The 20755-nt window shown below is 39.3% G+C and overlaps 1 protein-coding gene across 1 annotated transcript; it reads left to right on the top strand.

Moving 5' to 3' along the window:
* On the top strand, nt 1-20554 carry d2hgdh (D-2-hydroxyglutarate dehydrogenase). Its single transcript, XM_003218321.3, has 10 exons — nt 1-122; nt 4775-5172; nt 5404-5461; nt 7634-7773; nt 9140-9333; nt 10012-10180; nt 12246-12389; nt 14197-14339; nt 16594-16759; nt 18458-20554. Exons 2-10 carry the CDS (start codon nt 4782-4784, stop codon nt 18718-18720), a joined length of 1668 nt encoding a protein of 555 aa, XP_003218369.1. The 5' UTR covers nt 1-122; nt 4775-4781; the 3' UTR covers nt 18721-20554.
* The last annotated feature ends 201 nt before the right edge of the window (nt 20555-20755 follow it).

Below are 20755 nucleotides of genomic sequence, written 5' to 3'. Positions count from 1 at the left end.
CGTCACTCTCTCAGTTCTCTGTCTGGTCCGGCGAAGAGGAGGAGGAGCGCTCGAAGGCCCGCCCGGATGTGCCAAGAAGGAAAGGCAAGGAAGGCGCAGGGATTGCCTGAGCGCCTTTAAAGGTGAGCGAATAGGAAGGCCAGCTCTGCCCTTGGAGCCCCGTTTTGGGCAGGGTTCTTACCTGTTCTAGGTTGCATCTACACTGTAGAATGAATGCGGCGTGGCACCTCTTTAACCGCCCTGGCTCCATGCTATGGAATCCTGTGTTTTGTAGTTTGGTGAGGCAACAGCAGAGGAAGCCAAAGACCTTGTGATACTCCGATTCCTCAGCATTGAGCGATTGCAGTCAAAGGCCTCTTCCACACAACTGAACAAAACCCCACATTATCTGCTTTGAACTGGAATATATGGCAGCGTGGACTCAGATAACCCAGTTCAAAGCAGATATTGTGGGATTTTCTGCCTTGATATTCTGGGTTATGTGGCTGTGTGGAAGGGCCCAAAGTGGTGTCAAACTGCATTAAACGTACAGTGCAGATGCACCCATAAAAATCCATGGAGACTACAACCCATCCAAAGGCAGAGAATAGTTTTCCTGAGATGCAAGTGTATTCAGATTTGGTTTTGGAGAGAGGAAATGCCAGCTGGAAAGAATATATTAAAAGTTGAAAGCGGGGGAAATTTTGAAAGTACAGTAGAGTCTCACTTATCCAACACTCGCTTATCCAACGTTATTTTATTTATTTATTTATTTATTTATTAGACTTGTATACCGCTACTCCCAGTTTGGCTCGGATCGGTTTACAGAAATAAAAACAATACACTTAGCATTAAAATAACAATAAAAACAATAAAAACAACAATAAAAACAGACATAGCCCCGAGTTTTTCTGGATTATCCAATGCATTTTTGTAGTCAATGCTTTCAATACATCATGATATTTTGGTGCTAAATTCGTAAATAAAGTACAGTACTACATAGCATTACTATGTATTGAACTACTTTTTCTGTCAAATTTGTTGTATAACATGATGTTTTGGTGCTTAATTTGTAAAATCATAACCTAATTTAATGTTTAATACGCTTTTCCTTAATCTCTCCTTATTATCCAACATATTCGCTTATCCAGGATTCTGCTGGCCCGTTTATGTTGGATAAGCAAGACTCTATTGTACATACAAGTATAGTGTATAGTGTGGAAAGAGGGCCAGGAAGACCCCATTCCACCATGTCTCCCGTGTCAATATAACATATAATATTATATAATACTAATATTATGCTATACTAATAATATACTAATAATATAATATACATATAATATATACATATAATATTGATAATAATATTATGCTATACCAATATTAGTAAAGGTAAAGGTAAAGGTTTCCCCTGACGTTAAATCCAGTCATGTCGGACTCTGGGGGTTGGTGCTCATCTCCATTCCTAAGCCAAAGAGCTGGCGTTGTCCATAGACACCTCCAAAGTCATGTGGCCGGCATGACTGCATGGAGCGCCATTACCCGCCGAAGCGGTACCTATTGATCTACTCACATTTGCATGTTTTTGAACTGCTAGGTTGTCAGAAGCTGGAGCTAACAACGGCCGCTCACTCCGCTCCCCGGATTCGAACCTGCGACCTTTCAGTTTGCAAGTTCAGCAACTCAGTGCTTTAACACACTGCGCCACTAGGGGCTCCATACCAATAATATACTAATAATATAATATATTGTATATACTTATAGTATTGATAATATTATAATGCAATACAATATAATAATACACTATTATAATTGTATATTATATATTACATGTAATATGACTAATATTGCAGTATAGTGGTATAGTACAATATAGTAATATATAATGCTTATATTGAGCTATGCTAATAATATAATATATTGTATGTACATATAACTTGTAAGCCGCCCTGAGTCCCCTTCGGAGTGAGAAGGACAAAATATAAATGTCGCAAATAAATAAATAATAAATAACAGTGCCTTTCCTATTCTTAACATTCATGAAACAGTGACATTAAGGTTGTTGACCTTTGGGATGAGATTAAAAAAACAACCTTTGCTCCTGTTCATCCAACAGGTGATAGAATTGAATCGGTTGGTCAGTTTAAATCCAGCAAGTTCCCATAATCACAATTTCTCATTAAGTAAATAAATGTCACAGCCTAAACTTCCTTGCCAAGAAATGTATGTTTCCTTTGTAAATTGAAAATAATATTAAGGATCTTTTTTACTAAAATGTGAAAATGTATATCTGTATTTTTGTTCATGCTATAAATATGATAGGTATATTGCTGTAAATAAAGTATTTTTGGGAACAAATGTTTCATTGCTTGAAGTAGAACACAATGTAAACTTGGCAGCTTCTAATACTATCAAAAATGGATACTCCTATCATAATTTTTGCTATTCCACAGCAAACCCATGGCACTTTTCTAGTGTCCTACTACTTTGTTGTGGTTGTGTGTCTTCAAGTCATATCCAGCTTTGAAATTCTTTGAAATTTCTTTGCTTAAAGATGAATAGTGAGGGTGTGATTTAAACATCCTGAACATTATTTTTTGAGCCTTCATTTTAGCCTACACACATTTTGTTCTTTTGCCTCCAGATGTTGTACATCACAATATCAAATGCTGTAATAATATTACTGAAGCAGATATGGGGAAAGCCTTGACATCTGAGCTTGTTGCAGGATCTGGTCCTAGTGTTGTATCCTCCCCCCCCCCCCACTTGTTATTCAGCCTTCTGTTGCATTTTATTAGTCGTGTTAAATCCTCTCACTTATGACCATATCACAACACAACCATCAATCTAGATTATACCCATTTTTCCCTATAGGCTTTCCAGATCAATTACTGTCATTTTAAAGATTTACAGGTGTAGTTTGATGTCTTCAAAAGGCAGGGGGGAAACAATTTTCTGGTAAACTGCTGTGATTTTTCTGGGCTATATGGCCACGTTCCTGAAGCATTCTCTCCTGAGGTCTTGCCCACATCTATGGCAGACATCCTCAGAGGTTGTGAGCTTTGTTAGAAAACTATGCAAGTGGGATTTAATATATCTGTGGAAGGTCCATGACGGGAGAAAAAAAAACTCTTGTCTGTTTGAGGCAAGTGTGAATGCAGCAATTGATTAGCATTGAATAGTCTAGCAACTTCAAAGTTTGGCTGCTTCCTGCCTGGGGGAATCCTTTGTTGGAAGGTGCTAGCTGGCCCTGATTGATTCATGTCTGGAATTCTTCTGTGTTGTGGTTCAACCTGATGGAGCTGAGGGGCTTGGGGTTTCAGGGTCTCAGAGATCAGATACAGTTGCAATTTCAGAGTTTGACAGCTCAGCTGCAGCTTCAGAGCTTGGAAAAACACTGGAGCCAGATGTTAACTGGCCCTGGTTATTTCCTGTCTGGATTGCCCCTGTTTTGTTGTTCTTAATTTACTGTCTTGATTTTAGAGGTTTTTTTTAATACTGGTAGCCGGATTTTGTTCATTTTCATGGTTTCCTCCTTTCTGTTGAAATTTTCCACATGTTTGTGGATTTCAGTGGCTTTTTTGTGTAGTTTGATATGATAGTTGTTAGAGTGGATCAGCATTTCTGCGTTCTCAAATAATATTCTGTGTCCTGTCCACCACTTAGAAAACAGAGGAATTCCAGGACATCAAACAATCAGGGCCAGCTAACACCACTCAACAAAGAATTCCTCCAGGCAGGAAGAAGCCAGACTTTGAAGCTACAATGCCATTCAATGCTAATCAAGGTGGCCAATTGCACCATTCACACATGCCTCAAGCAGACAAGATTTCTTTCGCCCACCCTGGACCTCCCACAGATATATAAACCCCACTTGCATAGTTTTCCAACAGATCTCACAATCTCTGAGGATGCCTGCCATAGGTGTGGGTGAAACATCAGGAGAGAATGCTTCTGGAACATGGCCATACAGCCTGGAAAACTCACAGCAACCCAGTGATTCCGTCCATGAAAGCCTTCGACGACACAATTTGCTTGTATTTCTTCTTCATCATCATCATATTATTGATTTCTTTCATCTGTACCCCATGCTTTCTAGGCACTGTCTGTGTTTGCATGATTTTCTTCTCAAGTAAAACCATACCTTGTAAAACTTTTTGAGGGTGATTAAAATTCCCAGAATCCCCCAGCAGAGCTAGCCAAGGAATTCTGGGCCTTATAGTCCAAAACGTAACTTTTAGAAGCTTTGAGTCAAAAGGCAAAAGCAGTTGGCCAAGATAGGCAGGTAGGATAGGAGTTGCAGTGAGCCTAGTGGTAAATATTTGGATTGAGGTGAAAGAGATGTTTAAAAAGTCATAAAGGAATGACTACTGGGTTGTAAATGTATTTTCATACATGTAATCTGTTTGAAAGGTTCCAAGAAAATGCATTCCATTGTCAAAAGCACTTCAAAACTGAATAGTCAGAACCTATGCCATCCATGTCTGGGTAAACTACACCCATGTGGGCCATCTCCTTGAAGGCTCCTTGATGGGGACAGAGAATGCTAACTAACCTTAAATTATATTTATCTGTGTGCTTTGCAATTTCCTAGGTATGCCATCCCCGGGAATGCTTCTTCAATACATGTGGTGTGATTCTGAATTTCTCCTATCCATCACTGTCTTGGAGAGTTCTCTTTGATGGCTACTTCTCTTACTGTTTAAATTAAACCATCTGAAAATAAATGTCTGAAATTGTGTGCCTTTTGGGGAGGAAAGATAAAACTACATTACTCTTCCTTTTTGTGCTTCAGGTTAATCATGGCTGCTTCCAGCCTTAGTCGATGTTGTTATTTTGGACACCATGGGACCTTTGCAAGGATGCAGATGAGATGCTCAAGAAAAGCCTCGAGTCTATGGGTCAACGGTAGTTCTCCTTGCAAAATGACAACAAAAATTATAAGGCCATTGACAAGAACGATGCTTAAGCCACCTACTTCCCATTCCTTGGCCAAAAGAAGTCTCCATGCCACCCAGCTTCATCTCCAGGAAGTGATGCTTACCAGTGAGCGATATGGGGTGCAAAGGTTGCCCTTCGCTCGTGTGTCTGATGCTGACCTGTCTTTCTTTGAATGTCTTATGCCTGGCAGAGTTGTCACAGATGTAGATGAACTGAAACTCTTTAATGTGGACTGGTTGAAATCAGTGAGAGGTTAGTTACGTTTAATGCTTTGGTTTCAGCAATACCATTATTAAAATGTTGTCTGGGAGTTGCGTCACTTTACAAAACTGCCCCACAGTGATTAATCTGCAATCTAGCTTACTATTATGATATCTTAAACCTTCTCAATTCTAGCTAATGAAGAAATCTAGCATTGTTGTTCTGATGGGAGTGGTAGTGTGAACGTCAAGTAGATGTCCTTACATCTTCTTTACATGACAGGCTGCAGTAAAGTGTTGCTGAAACCACAGACAACGGTGGAGGTATCTGAGATTCTCAGGTAACATTTTATTATTATCATAATGAACTGTGTAATAATATCTTAAGCATTCAGGAAAATATTGTTTACTTCTGTGCCATTTACATACATTTTAGTAACAGATATATGGGTCTTGTTCTTAGTAAAATGTTGTAATGGTATTCCAGAGTCTTTCCTTTTTGGATAGAAGAACTTGGGAGGTTGAGGAGTGAATGATCTTCTAATCTCTTTACACAAAGAGAGCCAGGGAATATTTTTAGTTCAAGTTTTGGACAAAATTCTCACGGGCAGAAGACATTTGAACAGCGAATGGGGCATGAGAAAGGAAAGCAAGTGAGATGGTCACAGATGTAATTCTTATCAGTGTGGGCATTTCCCCATCAAGCATACAAAGCAGAACTAATTATTTGCTCAACCAAGAGTCCAACATTTTTTTCTATCTACATTTTATAACAGAATTGCTAAGCTAAGTTCCACGTAACACATTTCTTGCATCTAAACCCCATCACAGGTCTGTGTACGGTATTTTATATTTCTTCTTATTGCCATTCAGTGACAGGCAATAAAAGTATAAATAATTTGTAGGCCAAATGGGGAATCCTAGCAGGTTAGAGTTTCTCTATTTTTTCCATAAAGGCACAATGGAAAAGTTAAAGGTTGTATTCTTTAAAAAGAAGCCAGTATCTCCTTTCTTTGCTTTCAAAGTAAGAAATAGCTAAAGAATATTCATCATGATGGTCTAAATCTAATTGTTAGTCCCAGCCAAAATAGTTCTTTGAATAAATAAGAACTAAGTAAGCTAGCAATTTATGTTAGTTCCACTGATCCAACAAATCTATATTAGTTGGTAGTGACAGGCAAAATGACACTCATAGAATCATAGAGTTAGAAGAGACCTTGTTGACCATCTAGTCCAACCCCCTGCCTAGAAGCAGGGAAATCACATTCAAAGCACCCCTGACAGATGGCCATCCAGCCTCTGTTTAAAAGCATCCAAAGAAGGAGCCTCCACCATACTCGGTGGTAGAGAGTTTCACTGCTGAACAGCTCTCACAGTGAGGAAGTTCTTCCTGATGTTCAGGTGGAACCTCTTTTCCTGTAATTTGAGGCCGTTGTTCCTCATCCTAGTTTCCAGGGCAGCAGAAAACAAGCTCCCTCCCTCCTCCCTATGACTTCCCCTCACATTTATATATGGCCATCATGTCTCCTCTCAGTTTTCTCTTCTGCAGGCTAAACATGCCCAGCTCTTTAAGACGCTCCTGATTGGGCTTGCTTTTCAGACACTTGATTATTTTAGTCGGCCTCCGCAGGACACATTCCAGTTTGTCAACTTCGCCCTTCAATTGTGGTGCCCAGAATTGGACACAGCATTCCAGGTGTGGTCTGACCAAGGCAGAATAGAGGGGTAACATTACTTCTCTGGATCTAGATACTATACTCCTATTGATGCAGGCAAAAATCCCATTGGCCTTTTTAGCTGCCGCATCACATCATTGGCTCATGGAAACCCAGCAATTTTTCAAAACCAAAAGTGGACTTCAGATCGCTTCCAGATGCTTGTTTGTTTGTTTTATTTTTGACAGTCTGTTTCACCTCAAGAAGCAGAATATTAGTTACACTTTTAAAAACAAGAATCATTCTGGCTGCGTGTATTGACAGTTACATTAGAAGCCACCAAACTTATTCTGAATCACTTTAAACCATAAGGTTGTCTTTTATTCTTGAATTGTTTTTGCCCAATTGCAGCATTTTTAAATGTAATAGGCCCTTGGAACAAGGCTTCATAACCTTTTTAAAAATCATTGGTCCCTTTGAGAATTTCATGAAAGATCAAGAAAAAAATACATATACCTGTACCAGCAATAGTATACAGTGCACTCCAAAATATTTGCGTATTATGTATGTCATTGCAGCTGAGTCCCTTCACATAATCTTTAGCCAATGTTTGCAAATCCATCAAAACTCACACTGGTCTGGTCCCCTTCTACATTGCCATATAATCCAGATTATGAAAGCAAATAATCCACATTATTTGCTTTGAACTGGATTATATGAGTCTACACTCCCATATAATCCAGTTCAAAGCAGATATTCTGAATTTTATATGGCAGTCTAGTAGGGGACCTAGACTCCAGGTTAAGAACCCCTGCCTCAGGAGAAAACTCCCCATGAGCCAAATGTGTTCCCTTTCAGGTATTGCAATGAGAGGAACCTGGCTGTGAATCCCCAAGGAGGGAACACTGGCCTCGTTGGGGGCAGCGTCCCTGTCTTCGATGAGATCATTCTCTCCACGGCTCTTATGAATCAGGTTATCAGCTTTGACACTGTTTCAGGTGGGTATATTTATCTAGGGTCTTTCTGTACTGCCATATAATCCATTTTATCAAATCAGATATTCCACATTATCTACTTTGAACTGGATTATAAGAGAGTCTACACTGCCATGCAATCCAATTTGAGACAGATAATATGGATTTTATATGGCAATGTAGATGGGATGTATGAATCACTGATAGAAAGAAAATACAGCCTCTCATGTGGGTTGTACTGTTGAAAGCAAATGTGGAATGAATGGAATTCGTGCAGGGTAAATATGGATAACGCATGGAAAAGATATCTTTTGGATACCAGAATCCACTGGACAAATTTGTAGTTTTGTAGTTCAAAAAGAGTAGTGATTCCATGCTGTGAGTATGGGAAACAGGAAAACCACCCAGCCCCCCATGTAAGAAATATTTCTCAAGTATCTAATTTTTCCCAGACAAAAAAGGAAGGCAAAAAGATAGATATGGTCTTCTTAAATTGATTTATTACTCTCAGAGCCAAAAGAACTAAGTATTACCTATAGAGTATTGATGGGAAAACAGATACAGACTGATATTTATAATTATAGTTTCAGATTGTTATTTACAGTTATGGATATCCCCTCTCCCGCCCCCCAGAGCCATCCCTTACTCCCTCCCCTTGATCCTGTGAGCTGAGTTGGGCCTTGATAGTACAGTACTTGTATGTGGTCTCTAGCCTAGATTTTAAATTTTGTCAATGATTCAATTTTATAATGGTTTTTTTTTATTATTATGGAAGTTTGAAGTTTATAACCTCTCGGGTCACACATGGATGTATGGGGCTAGGGACCCTTGATATGAGCTAATCATTGATTGTAATAAAAGTTTACTTACTTAATTATTCTAGTAAATCATTTATGTTCTGCTTTTCCTCCCAAGAAGCCCAAGATGACGTACATGTCTTTCTTCCCATCTCTATTTTGTCCTCACAGACACTCTATGGGGTAGGATAAATAGCCTTGTACCGGACCTTGATGACTCACTGACTAGATTAGGTTGACCCACTGAGCATTGTGACTGAAAATGGAAGAGATAGCAAAAGGAAGTTTGAATTTATTTAATGATTACCTAGACCGTGGTGAGGTCTCTCTCTGGACAGATATCTGTTGGGATTGCTCTGACTGGAGTTCCTGCATTGAATAGGAGTAGCACTCATTTGCCTATGGCAATGGTTCTAAAATTTGGTCCTCCAGATATTTTGGACTTCAGCTCCCACAATTCCTAACAACTGGTAGACTGGCTGGGATTTTTGGGCGTTGAAGTCCAAAACACCTGGAGGACCCAAGGTTGAGAACCATTGGCCTATGGAGTCCCTTCATGATTTCTCAGCTGTTACTTGATGCTTATGTTTCAGGGATCTTGGTTTGTCAGGCTGGCTGCATTTTAGAAAACCTCAACAATTATCTAGAGGAGTTGGACTTCATCATGCCCCTTGATCTAGGAGCAAAGGGCAGTTGCCACATTGGAGGGAATGTAGCTACAAACGCTGGTGGTTTGCGACTCCTGAGATACGGCTCTCTCCGGGGGACAGTCCTAGGATTAGAAGTGGTGAGGGGAAACTTTGAAAACTACTTCCTGTTCTTTTTAATTCCCTTTATAGTTTTGCCACCATTGAAGATGCCATGTTATTATTGTGACCTTTAACATAAATATTTAGAAGATGTGTTGTCGAAGGCTTTTATGGCCAAAATCACTGGGTTGTTGTGAGTTTTCTGAGCTGTATGCCCATGTTCTAGAAGCATTTTCTCCTGACATTTTGCTTACATCTATGGCAGGCATCCTCAGAGGTTGTGAGGTATATTGGACACTAGGCAAGGGAGGCTTATATTTAAAAAAAGCTCTAAAATCAGGGCAGTGAATAAAGAACATTCAGAAAACAGGAATTTCAGACATGAATCAATCAGGGCCAGCTAACACCTCCCAACAAAGGATTCCTCCAGGCAGTAAACAGCCAGACCTTGACACTAAAAAGCTAATCAGTGCCAATCAAGGTGATTAATTGCAACATTCACACTTGCCTCCAACAGACAAGAGTTGTTTCTCCCTCCCTGGACCTTCCACAGATATATAAACCTCCCTTTCCTACTTTCCAAAAGACCTCACAATCTCTGAGGATGCCTGCCATAAATGTGGGCGAAACATCAGAAGAAAATGCTTATGGAACATGGCTACACAGCCCGGAAAACTCATAGCAACGTTGAATATATCTGTATTGTATCTTTCCAGGTATTGGCGGATGGTTCCCTTCTGAATTGTTTGACATCTTTGCGGAAGGACAACACTGGGTATGACTTGAAGCAGCTCTTCATTGGATCAGAAGGGACGTTGGGAATCATTACTGCGGTGTCCATCCTCTGCCCGCGGAAACCCAAGGCTGTGAATCTTGCATTTCTTGGTGAGAACCGTTCTTGTTTTTAGGTGCCATAAATGATATATCACAAGATTAGACTTGAATGCAGTTGTGGTTGAGATAAAACTACTTTGTCTTCCAATTCCTCCAACTGGCTTGGATTTAATTTTTACATGGTGACTGGTCTTACTGTCAAGACCCAGGCTGCAGAGCACCAATAACCATGCGCAGAGACCAGAATCTATCTAATATCTTTATTAAAGAAATATATAAAGTCAATAAAAACAAGTGAAGAGTATAGTTCAGAATCAGACTCTTCAGATGAGGTCAAATATAGTCCAGGAAAATAATGTCCAATATAAGATATTAGAGTTCAAAGTTATAATCCACTTGACCAAAACACACACTTTGCCAAGCAAAATGTGGGGAAATGACAGGGTCTCTAAAGTCCAAGGTAGCTTGACAACAAGGCTGGAAAATAGGCTTGAATCTTGGCTTGATCAAACTTGAAACAAGGCAAACATGAAACAAGAACTGAGTCCATAGAAGTCCGTGAAACAAGGCAAGGCTGGAATCTTGATCCGTGAAACAGGGAACTGGGAAGTCTACACACGATCTCTCTCCTCAAGCTGAACAAATTGACTCCGCAAGGTTTCCCTTGCGGCAAAACCCCTATATAGAGTCTTGCTTTCCCGCCAATAGAACACTTTCCCTGGAGAACAAGAAGTGAAACCCAAACTGTGTCCAGATGCATGACTCCTTAGAATTTCCCAAGGGAAGCAGACCTAATCAGCTAATTGTCTGGCAGCGATTCTGAGGCTCCGGCGATTAGCCTCCCTCGCCCCTCTATCTCTATTATAATTGTCCTTTCGGGAAAACGGGGGAGAATTCTGCCCAAGGCTTGTTTGGTTAACTTCCTGAGGACAAACATCCTCCAGGTGGCGAGGCTCCGATTCAAGCTGAACCGGTGGAAATCCCAAATTTTCCTCCTCATCTGCCACAATAGCACTAGGAACGGGACTACAAGGCCCATGAGACATCACACTTACGAAGGAAGAGGTCAAAATCAGAGCATAGAAGGAAATTGTTTTTTCTCAACAGCTTGAAGAGTGGATGTATGTAACCATTCGGAAACCTACATTAACATTTTTGTGTACAAAGAACTGTAAATAATACAATTTTATTTACTGAATTCCTTCTTTGCATCTGTTGTTACTTAATCATGATAACGATGAACAATACTGATTGAAGCTATGAACAGCACTGTTATCTAGGTCAGAGGTGTCAAACTTGTGGCCCTCCAGATGTTTGGGCCTCCAACTCCCAGAAGCCATAGCCAACTTGTCCAGTGGCCAGGAATTCTGAGAGTTGAAGTCCAAAACACCTATTGGGCCACAAGCTTGACACCACAGGTCTAGGAGCTCAGGGTAACTTAAGAATTTCTACATTAAAGTAGAACAATGAACGTTGTTCCTTCTTGAAGATGCATAGGGAAATTGGGTCACACCAAGCACATCCTGATCATGGTGCTTTGAAAATGGTTTCATATAGGATCATCTTTCCAGAAAAGTTTTTGATTATCAGTAAGCAGTAATATCTGATGGTCTCCTTAGTGACAGTAGGAAGACAAGAAATTGTGTTAAAAGAAAGACCAATCAGCAATTCTGTTGAACATTGATATCCAAGTCTGATATAGATATAGAATTAGTGTGACTACATCAAATTTATAAAATTGACAAGATGAACACTAACTATTTGATGACAATAATTTTTAAAACAATAACAATAACTTGCTTGAACTATGAATAAATTCAATTTCCCCACTTTTCAAACAGTATGATACAGTACAATGCATACAGCCGGTCTCTTTCAGTGTTATTTTTGAGATGATATTGATCACTTAATATCAGTCCAAAAGACATGGACCCAGTGGTGTTTACCCTTCCTTATACTATCCATAGCATCTAAGTATAGACTCACCCCTATTCTTAACTGTGAGTCATTTGTATGTCAGATGTTTACAACTTGGAGATTGCTTGTACTTCATTTTACAATTCTATAATTTCCCCCCATTTAATTATTTTCTTTGGTGTTTGCTTTCTTCATAAAGGTTGTCCAAGTTTCTCTCAGGTCCTGCAGACCTTCACCACTTGTAAAGGGATGCTAGGTGAGATCCTGTCTGCCTATGAGTTCATGGACAGTGAATGCATGAAGCTAGTGGAGAGACACTTGACGCTGACTAGTCCAGTGGCAGGTATCAGATGCATGAATAAAACACATGATGGAATTCTTTTTTTTTTTACTTCCCACTTTTCTTTGACTTCCCACTATCATCCTAATTGTTCAGTTGACATTTACTGATTCTTTACTTGCTTTCTTAGTTCGGTGCTACCCAGCTGTCCACCACTGACTTATGAATGGTGACAGAACAATGTTGGTGGTTTTAAAGATATGCAGGATCTGTGCATGAATATTTACTTGATGTTACTGTATAACAAGTCATTGATTATTTTCAGAACTTCCTATATTGAACATGCTACACAGTTTAACCAGCATTCCAAAGTTTTCATTTTTTACACAGTATCTTAGTAATTCATCTTCTGTTTTCACTTATACTTTCAAAATTAATATCTACCACCTGAAAGACCTGGGTAAGAATGTGTAGATTTCAATTTAAATCAGCATAAATGTAAAATAACAGTGATGCAGATCTATCATTTTAGATTCAGGGTTTAATGGATTAAAACCAAAGATATTCATACCTAGAGTACAGAGGGAAAAATAAGAATGAATTAACTGAGCTAGTCTATAGATGGGGGAGCTCCCAGTGGTGCAACATGTTAAAGCGCTGAGCTGCTGAACTTGTGGACCAAAAGGACACAGGTTCGAATCCAGGGAGCGGAGTGAGCACCCGCTGTTAGCCCCAGCTTCTGCCAACTTAGCAGTTTGAAAACATGCAAATGTGAGTAGATCAATAGTTACCGCTTTGGCGGGAAGATAATGGTGCTCCATGCAGTCATGCCGGCCACATGACCCTCGAGGTGTCTATGGACAATGCCAGCTCTTTGGCTTAGAAATGAAAATGAGCACCAACCCCCAGAGTCAGACATGACTGGACTTAATGTCAGGGGAAAACCTTTACCTTTACCTAATCTATAGATAAGGTATGATGTGCACTGATTGATTTCAAAATGTGTTGAACATTCATGAGTTGGTTCCTGCTGAATTGGACCCCGGACAGGTGCTCAAACATCCTTTTCTGAATACATCATTGACAACTGAGTCAGTATAAAAGATGAATGTTCAGGAAGTTGATAATCTATGAATGCTGATATTGTGTGTGCCGACTCTTTTTTGATGAAGCAGTTCCAAAACTAACATTTTTGGGCCAGGGTTTATGGTGATTTTTTGAAAAGCAGGACAGATTTCACATTGGCTGCCAGATTCTGCAGAACATCAAAACAGGAGTGACGCCTTTATTTACTAAATAGTATCAATATGATGATACAAGTAACTCTGTTTCTGAATAAAAAAATAAAACCAACAATACATTTGTTAATGTCAAAATAGAACAATTTCTCAAATGGTGGTTTTAACGTTGGACTAGGGTTTTGTGGAATCAGAATTTGAATCCCTGCTATACAGCGCAACTGTGGCAACAAATTAAATAATATTGTGGTTTGTTATTTTTGCTTTAGTAAAAAAAAATTCTTCCTTTTCTGGAGATTTCCAGGCTAGATATATATTGGTTTCTAAAAATTTATATAACATGGATGCTGGTGTAATTCACAAAAGGGCTCTTGTGCCACACCTTTGAGCAAGTTGGCAAGATCCACTGAAGATGTGTTATTGAAAAAGTAAAATGTGGAGTAACTCAGGATGTGCGTACACTGTAGAATGAATGTAGTTTGATACCACTTTAACTGCCCTGGCTCAACTCTGTGGATTCCTGGGATTTGTAGTTTGGTGAGGCACCAAACCAGCACTTTTTGGCAGAGAATGCTAAAGACCCTAATGTCGCTTGTATGTGTTCATTGTTATTACCTGCTTTCTCATTCCAGATAGTCCTTTCTGCGTGTTAATTGAGACTTCAGGCTCCAATTCAACTCATGATGAAGAAAAACTGAGTCATTTCCTGGAACACGTAATGGCCTCCAACTTGGTCATAGCGGGAACTCTGGCTTCTGAAGATACAAAGATAAAGGTACATTTCTCTCCAATAATGTTTGGTTTAGGGCTTAATGTAATTCTCTATTAGGTGTTGATTGGATGTCCCCCTGTTTGCTTATGAGGTGTAGAGAAATAATCTCAAATGGCCAGGTATCTCAAATTACAGATATTGCAATTCAGAGCCCATTTAGACAGGAGCTCCCGTGGTATTACCAGAGGCGTCCAAACAACGTCTCCAGTAAAAGCAGGGAAAACCCTGCTTTGTTCTAAATTAATTTGATACTCCATTAGACCCGGGTCTTCCTGAAAGACCCGGCTCTAATAGAGTATGGGTCCTGTGTGGACAGGCCCCTTGTGAGTTGGTATTCCTGAAAACCTTTAAAATAAAAGCTTACCGGGATGCCATTATACCTTTCAGCATGCTTTTTGAAACATACCAATGTAGTACTAAGAGATGTGCAAATGCAAGATAAGATAGTGGATATACATGTATGTATATCATGTACTCTTTGAAATGCATTTTCTGTTGAATTACCATTGCTTCAAAATTTATAGGGAATTAAAGAACAGTTTACTGTTTTGTTTAAACAAATAGCCCAAGGTTATAATTTGGCATGTATACATGGTGCAGGCTTTAAGCTTTTTAGTATAGCAACATGCACTGAAAGATTTATATTGTATAGCTGATTTTCTAACTTATTTTGAATGGTATGCAGCTTGAAATGACAGAACTTCATACACAAAGTTGTAATTCAATCTGTTTTTTTGGAATAGCTAGTACATATGTGTGGCATTGAATGTTCCCATTGGTTATGCTGTAAACTGCTTTGAATTCCCCCAGGGATGGGAAAACCGGTATATAAATGCAATAAATAAATAAATAAATTTGTTGCATGTTTGGAGGTTGGCAGGATGAAACCAGGCATAGAAACAATCATTCATTTTTTAAAATTTTATTTTATTGCTTGCTGAATATTTAGTTTTGCTGGATATTGAGTTTTAAATGTAATTAATTGTACAAGTATGTTAACTCTGTTTTAACTTGTATCCATGACACAAATATTTATTTGTTTTTAATGCTTGTGTTTGCCATGTTTTTCAATTTATTGGGTTGTGTCTTGAGTCTCCATGGGAGAAAGACAGGATAGCAATAAAAATGATTATCATGATGATGTTAATAATAATAAGATTTGTAGTCCAAAAAGGGAGCATTCACAAGCTCTAGCAGAAATAAAATATCTAAACATAAAAAGTATATTGACATACTGACTGCTTTCTTTGGCCCCTTCTACACTGCCATATAAAATCCAGATTATTTGCTTTAAACTGGATTATATGACAGTATAGACTGAAATAATCCAGTTCAAAGCAGACAATCTGGATTTTATATGGCAGTGTAGAAAGTGCCGTTGTCTGCTGTAACAGAGACAAGATAGTACAGGTTGAGTATCCCTTATTCAAAAGCCTTGGAACCAGAACCAAAAATCCAGAAGAATTTTTTTGTTTTTCGGACTTTAGACTACTTGTATTTTAATATATTTTTATATACCAACATAACAATATATCTTGATGATGGGGCTTGATGGGGCTCGAGTCTCAACATCAAATGTATTGATTTATGCCATCAAACTTAATCCCCCCCCTCTCTCCTGGCGCATCATTCCTACATGCCAGGAGAGTGCCGACATAAGGGAAATGCCGGCCAGGTAAGTTTTTTTATTTTTTGATGTTTTTAAAAGGGATTTGGGGAGGGGGTTAGGGTGTCTGAGTGTTCTCCAGGACAGTACCCGGAGCACATCTAGATACCCAACCACAAAATCTTGGGCTTTTTTGGCTGGTGTGTAGACTACATCTACCCCGACCCGGGCTTTTAAAACCTGGGTCAAAGCAGACTTTTCTGCTGTGTGGAAGTGCCCTCAGTCAGCTTTGACTTATGGCAATCCTATAATAGGGGTATCTTGGCAAGACTTATTCAGAAAGGTTTTGTCATTGCCTTCCTCACAGGCTGAGAGTGTGTGACATGCCCAGTGTCACCCAGGCTCTTTCTACACTGCCAGACTCATATAGGTACCTTTTACCTGATCTGGGTTATATGTCAGTGTAGAAGGGGCACCAGTGGATTTCTGTGGCTGAGCAGGAATTGAACCCTGGTTTCCCAGTGTAATGTATTGGAATTTGTATTTGATACATTTGCACAGGTAGCAAAGAAGGCATATTATTCACTAGATTCAGGTAACATTGTAATTTTGTGTGGCCATCCATGTTTCACTGATTTTGCTCACTTACAGGCACTGTGGGCTTTACGGGAGCGGATCACAGAGGCCCTGACATGCGATGGAGCTGTTTACAAATATGACATTTCCCTCCCTGTGGAGAGGCTGTATGATCTTGTGACCGACATGCGGGAACGTCTGGGCAGAAGTGCCAAGAATGTGGTGGGCTATGGCCATCTAGGTGAGTTGGAGAAGACGTATTCTGAAAGAAGATGATGTTGTGTGCATCTACACTGTAGAATTAATGCAGTTTGACAGCACTTTTACTGCCATGGCTCAGTGCTATAGAATCATGAGAGCTGTGGCTTGGTGAGGCACCAGCACTCTTTGACAGTCTTAGTAGCCAGACATTTCTATTTCCCCTGACCTTATACCTTTCCAAACAGTGTGTCACAGCACATTAGTCAGCAGCTTATGACACTGTAAATCATTGCCTTCTCCTGAAAAAAACTTACAATATCACAAAGGACTACCACCTCACCCGCCTTATAGGAAATCTGCTACAAAACAGGAGCTTTTGTTGAATTTCAGGACCAGAGAAGCAGATGGCGAAAACAGAAGAACGGCTTCCCTCAGGGGAACATGCTTGCTCCATCAATGTTTAACATTTACACAAATGATCAGCCACTGCCAGAAGGGACAGAGAGTTTCTTCTATGCTGATGATTGTGCCATCACCTCTCAAGCAGGGAGCTTTGAAATAGTTGAACAGAAGTTCTCAGAAGCTTTAGGTGCTCTTATTGCCTATTAAAGGGAAAACCAGCTGATTCTTAATCCAGCTAAAATGCAGAAGTGTGCTTTTCACTTAAGAACAGACAAGCATCCTGAGCTCTGAGGATTACTTGAGAAGGAATCCCACTGGAGCATTGCAGCACACCTGGGAGTCACCGTGGGCTGTACTCTGACATACAAGAAGCACTGCTTGAATAGCAAGTAAAAAGTGGGCACTAGAAATAATATCATATGAAAGCTGACTGGTACAACGTGGGGATCTCAACCAGACACAGTGAAGAAATCTGCCCTTGTGCTTTGCTACTTTGCTGCTGAATACACATCCCCAGTGTCGAACACATCACACTACATTAAAACAGTGGATGTGGCTCTTAATGAGACATGCTGCATTATCACAGGATGTCTACGTCGCACACCACTGGAAAAATTATACTGTTTAGCTGGTATTGCACCACCTGACATCAGCCAGGAAGTAGCAGCCAACAGTGAAAGGACCAAGACAGTGACATCTCCGGCCCATCCTCTGTTTGGATATCTGCCAGCATGCAAATGCTTTAAATCAAGAAATAGTTTTCTAAGCTCTAGAGAGATAGTCACAGGAACATGTCAGGAAGTGAGGTGGCACGCTAAAACCCGGAACCTCAATCCATGGCTGATTTGTGTTTTAAAATACATTACAACTGTGTCCTCAGTTCGCTTCTGACACGATAAATAAATAAATAAGCACATTAGTGTCTGGGCCGTAGTGTGTGGTTGTGTCACACAAATGTAACAAGAAATGATAAAAATCTTGGAAATTTATGTTTTTAATATTACAAATCATATATTAAAAAAAATATAAATGACATTTTTATGAGATATGTTGTGTCCCCATTCATTTATTTTTTGCAATGTATGTATGTGTCCATATCTCTTAGAAGGGGGTGGTTTAACCACCACTTTGCCAGGAAAACCAAATTACTGTGTTGCAAAAGGAGGCATGTTTAAAAAGTGTGTCACAAACATGAAATGTTTGGAAAGCTCTGCCTTAGAGAAATATGTATGTTAATAAAAATATTTTCAAGAATACAGGATTGTTTGCCATAATCTGAATGTATTGTCTGTTTTCTTTTTTCAAATCAACTCCTATCTCTGATTTGCTTTGACAGGAGATGGAAACTTGCACCTGAACATCACAGCAGAGTCCTACAGTCATTCTCTCCTGGATGCCATTGAACCCTATGTGTACGAATGGACTTCCAAGTACCAGGGAAGCATCAGTGCAGAACATGGCCTGGGCTTCAAGAAGAAGCATTATATCCATTACAGTAAATCTCAGGAGGCCGTCCTTCTTATGCAGCAGTTCAAGACCATGTTGGATCCCAAAGGAATCCTAAACCCTTACAAAATGTTACCGGCAAAGACGACTTGATTTGATTTCTACCTAAGGATAGAACTATTGGTAGCCTCTCACGGGGAGATTTTTTTGCTTCATGTGCATAACTAGCTACAGACAAATTGTGAAATCACATTTGGAAATCACATTTTCTGCGGTGAAAAAAGTTGCATTGTCTTCCTCTTATTGTATACCACTTGCTCTAAATTGTCTAGAAAGGAAGAACAATTATAGCTTTAGGCACCCAATTTTCTAAGCATTTTACCTTCAAGGCCTCAGACCTGTCCTTATTTTTGAGATGATCCTTCAAATGTTATTGGATTCTAACACCCATCAACCCCAGCCATTTCCTACAGTCAGGAGTGATGTGATTTTTTACCTTAATCCACACAGTATTATTTAATGTTTAATTTTTGTATTACGCTTTTTAAACTATGACCAAAGTTTGGGATTGTTAGCTGCCTTGAGTCTCCATGGGGAGAAAGGCGGAGTATAAATAAAGTAAATGAATAATAATGATAACAATTCGTAGTATATATGTTCTTCATCCCTGCTATGGGCTTGGAAGTTGATAAACTAACCCATTTGGGAATATGCTAGGAAATATAATTTATTGGACGACATTACAAATATTTGCATGAACTCGCATATCCAAAATCCAACCAATGGCAAGAATATTTTTATGTACTTCAACTTGATGGAAGAAAATAAACATTTTACTTTTCTATTCTGTTGAGAAAAACATATAAGGAAAAAAATATTATGCATAAGGAAACAACAAGCATGATCACATTGCTACATATTGATCACACAAGTATGCCATCTAGTTTCTGACTTTTTCTTTCCAGGAAATGTCATTTAAAAATGTTATTTCCATTATACTAGGGGCTAAATGCTGATTACAGGCCACATACAGATTCCCACGGTAATTTTGGGGATCCCCACGGGTCAATCCATTTTAGCGGATACAAGGCTTTTGAGCCACCTTGTGCTGCACTTTAAAAATGGGGAGTGACTATTTCAAGACCTCAGGTTTCTGTGCTTTCACAGGGTTTTTCTTCTACTTACAATTTAAGCAATTGAAAAGATTTCTATTTTAAAGATTCCAGAATTCCAAAACTGCTGGTACCGTCCCTGGAAAGTCATGCCTGGATGGTATTGTTTCAGCAACGTAACTCTGATTATGAGTTGCCCACCCCTGATATAGACTATTGGGTGCAATGAAATTATTTTTGCTTGATAAACAGGTTTGAGAAGCAAGGAATCAAGATAATAGGCTCACTTTGATACTACACCTTTATATAGCACTTCAATTCTGCTTGTCTTGCATGCTTTCTCTTGAATCCTTAAGTATTGGAAATCCAAGACAATTGAAGCACTTGGATAACTAAATATCTCTCCATAAACTGCAAATTCCAGGATCCAGCAAGCTATCAGGTGTCCAGAGAAGGCTGACCAAGAGAAAAGTGATCTGAAAGAAATTAACCCCTGCTATGAACCTACCAGAGTACTAAGATATTTAGGGGGAAGGCTTTCTTTCCATCCTGCCTTTCATTAGCCTCAGGAGCAGAAGGGATATCAAAATCTTGCTTCTGGCAATGTGGTTGTAATTTATATTTAATCAATATAATGGATTGGTTTTCATTGTATCTTTTTTGTACTCAGTTATAAACAATGTAATATTTTATCAAGCTGTTCCTGTAATATTTTCCCATGCTTTTAATTATATCCTTTGTTCCATCCTAATATGGCTTGTTTCCCATTATACTGTGTGCACACTTGTTTTACATGTGTTTAAGACATATATAACTATTGCATTGCCTTATGGTTTGTTGACAATAATAAAGGCATACATACAGTCCTGCTACAATCACAATCTCAATCTACACTGCTATATATGTTCTAAGATTGGATAAACCTTGTCACATAATTCCATTTGGGATTGCATTTTATGGTCAGTGCTGATTCATATAATGCTGCTCAATACAGTTAAACTGCATTATGTGGATCTGCATTGACCATGGGCCCCTTGTGGCAAAGTGTGTTAAAGCACTGAGCTGCTGATCTTGCG

Source organism: Anolis carolinensis, chromosome 3 (assembly GCF_035594765.1).
Source record: "Anolis carolinensis isolate JA03-04 chromosome 3, rAnoCar3.1.pri, whole genome shotgun sequence".
Classification (NCBI taxonomy): domain Eukaryota; kingdom Metazoa; phylum Chordata; class Lepidosauria; order Squamata; family Dactyloidae; genus Anolis; species Anolis carolinensis.
Note: the sequence above shows the minus strand (reverse complement) of the source record. Positions and strands in the feature narration are given on the sequence as shown.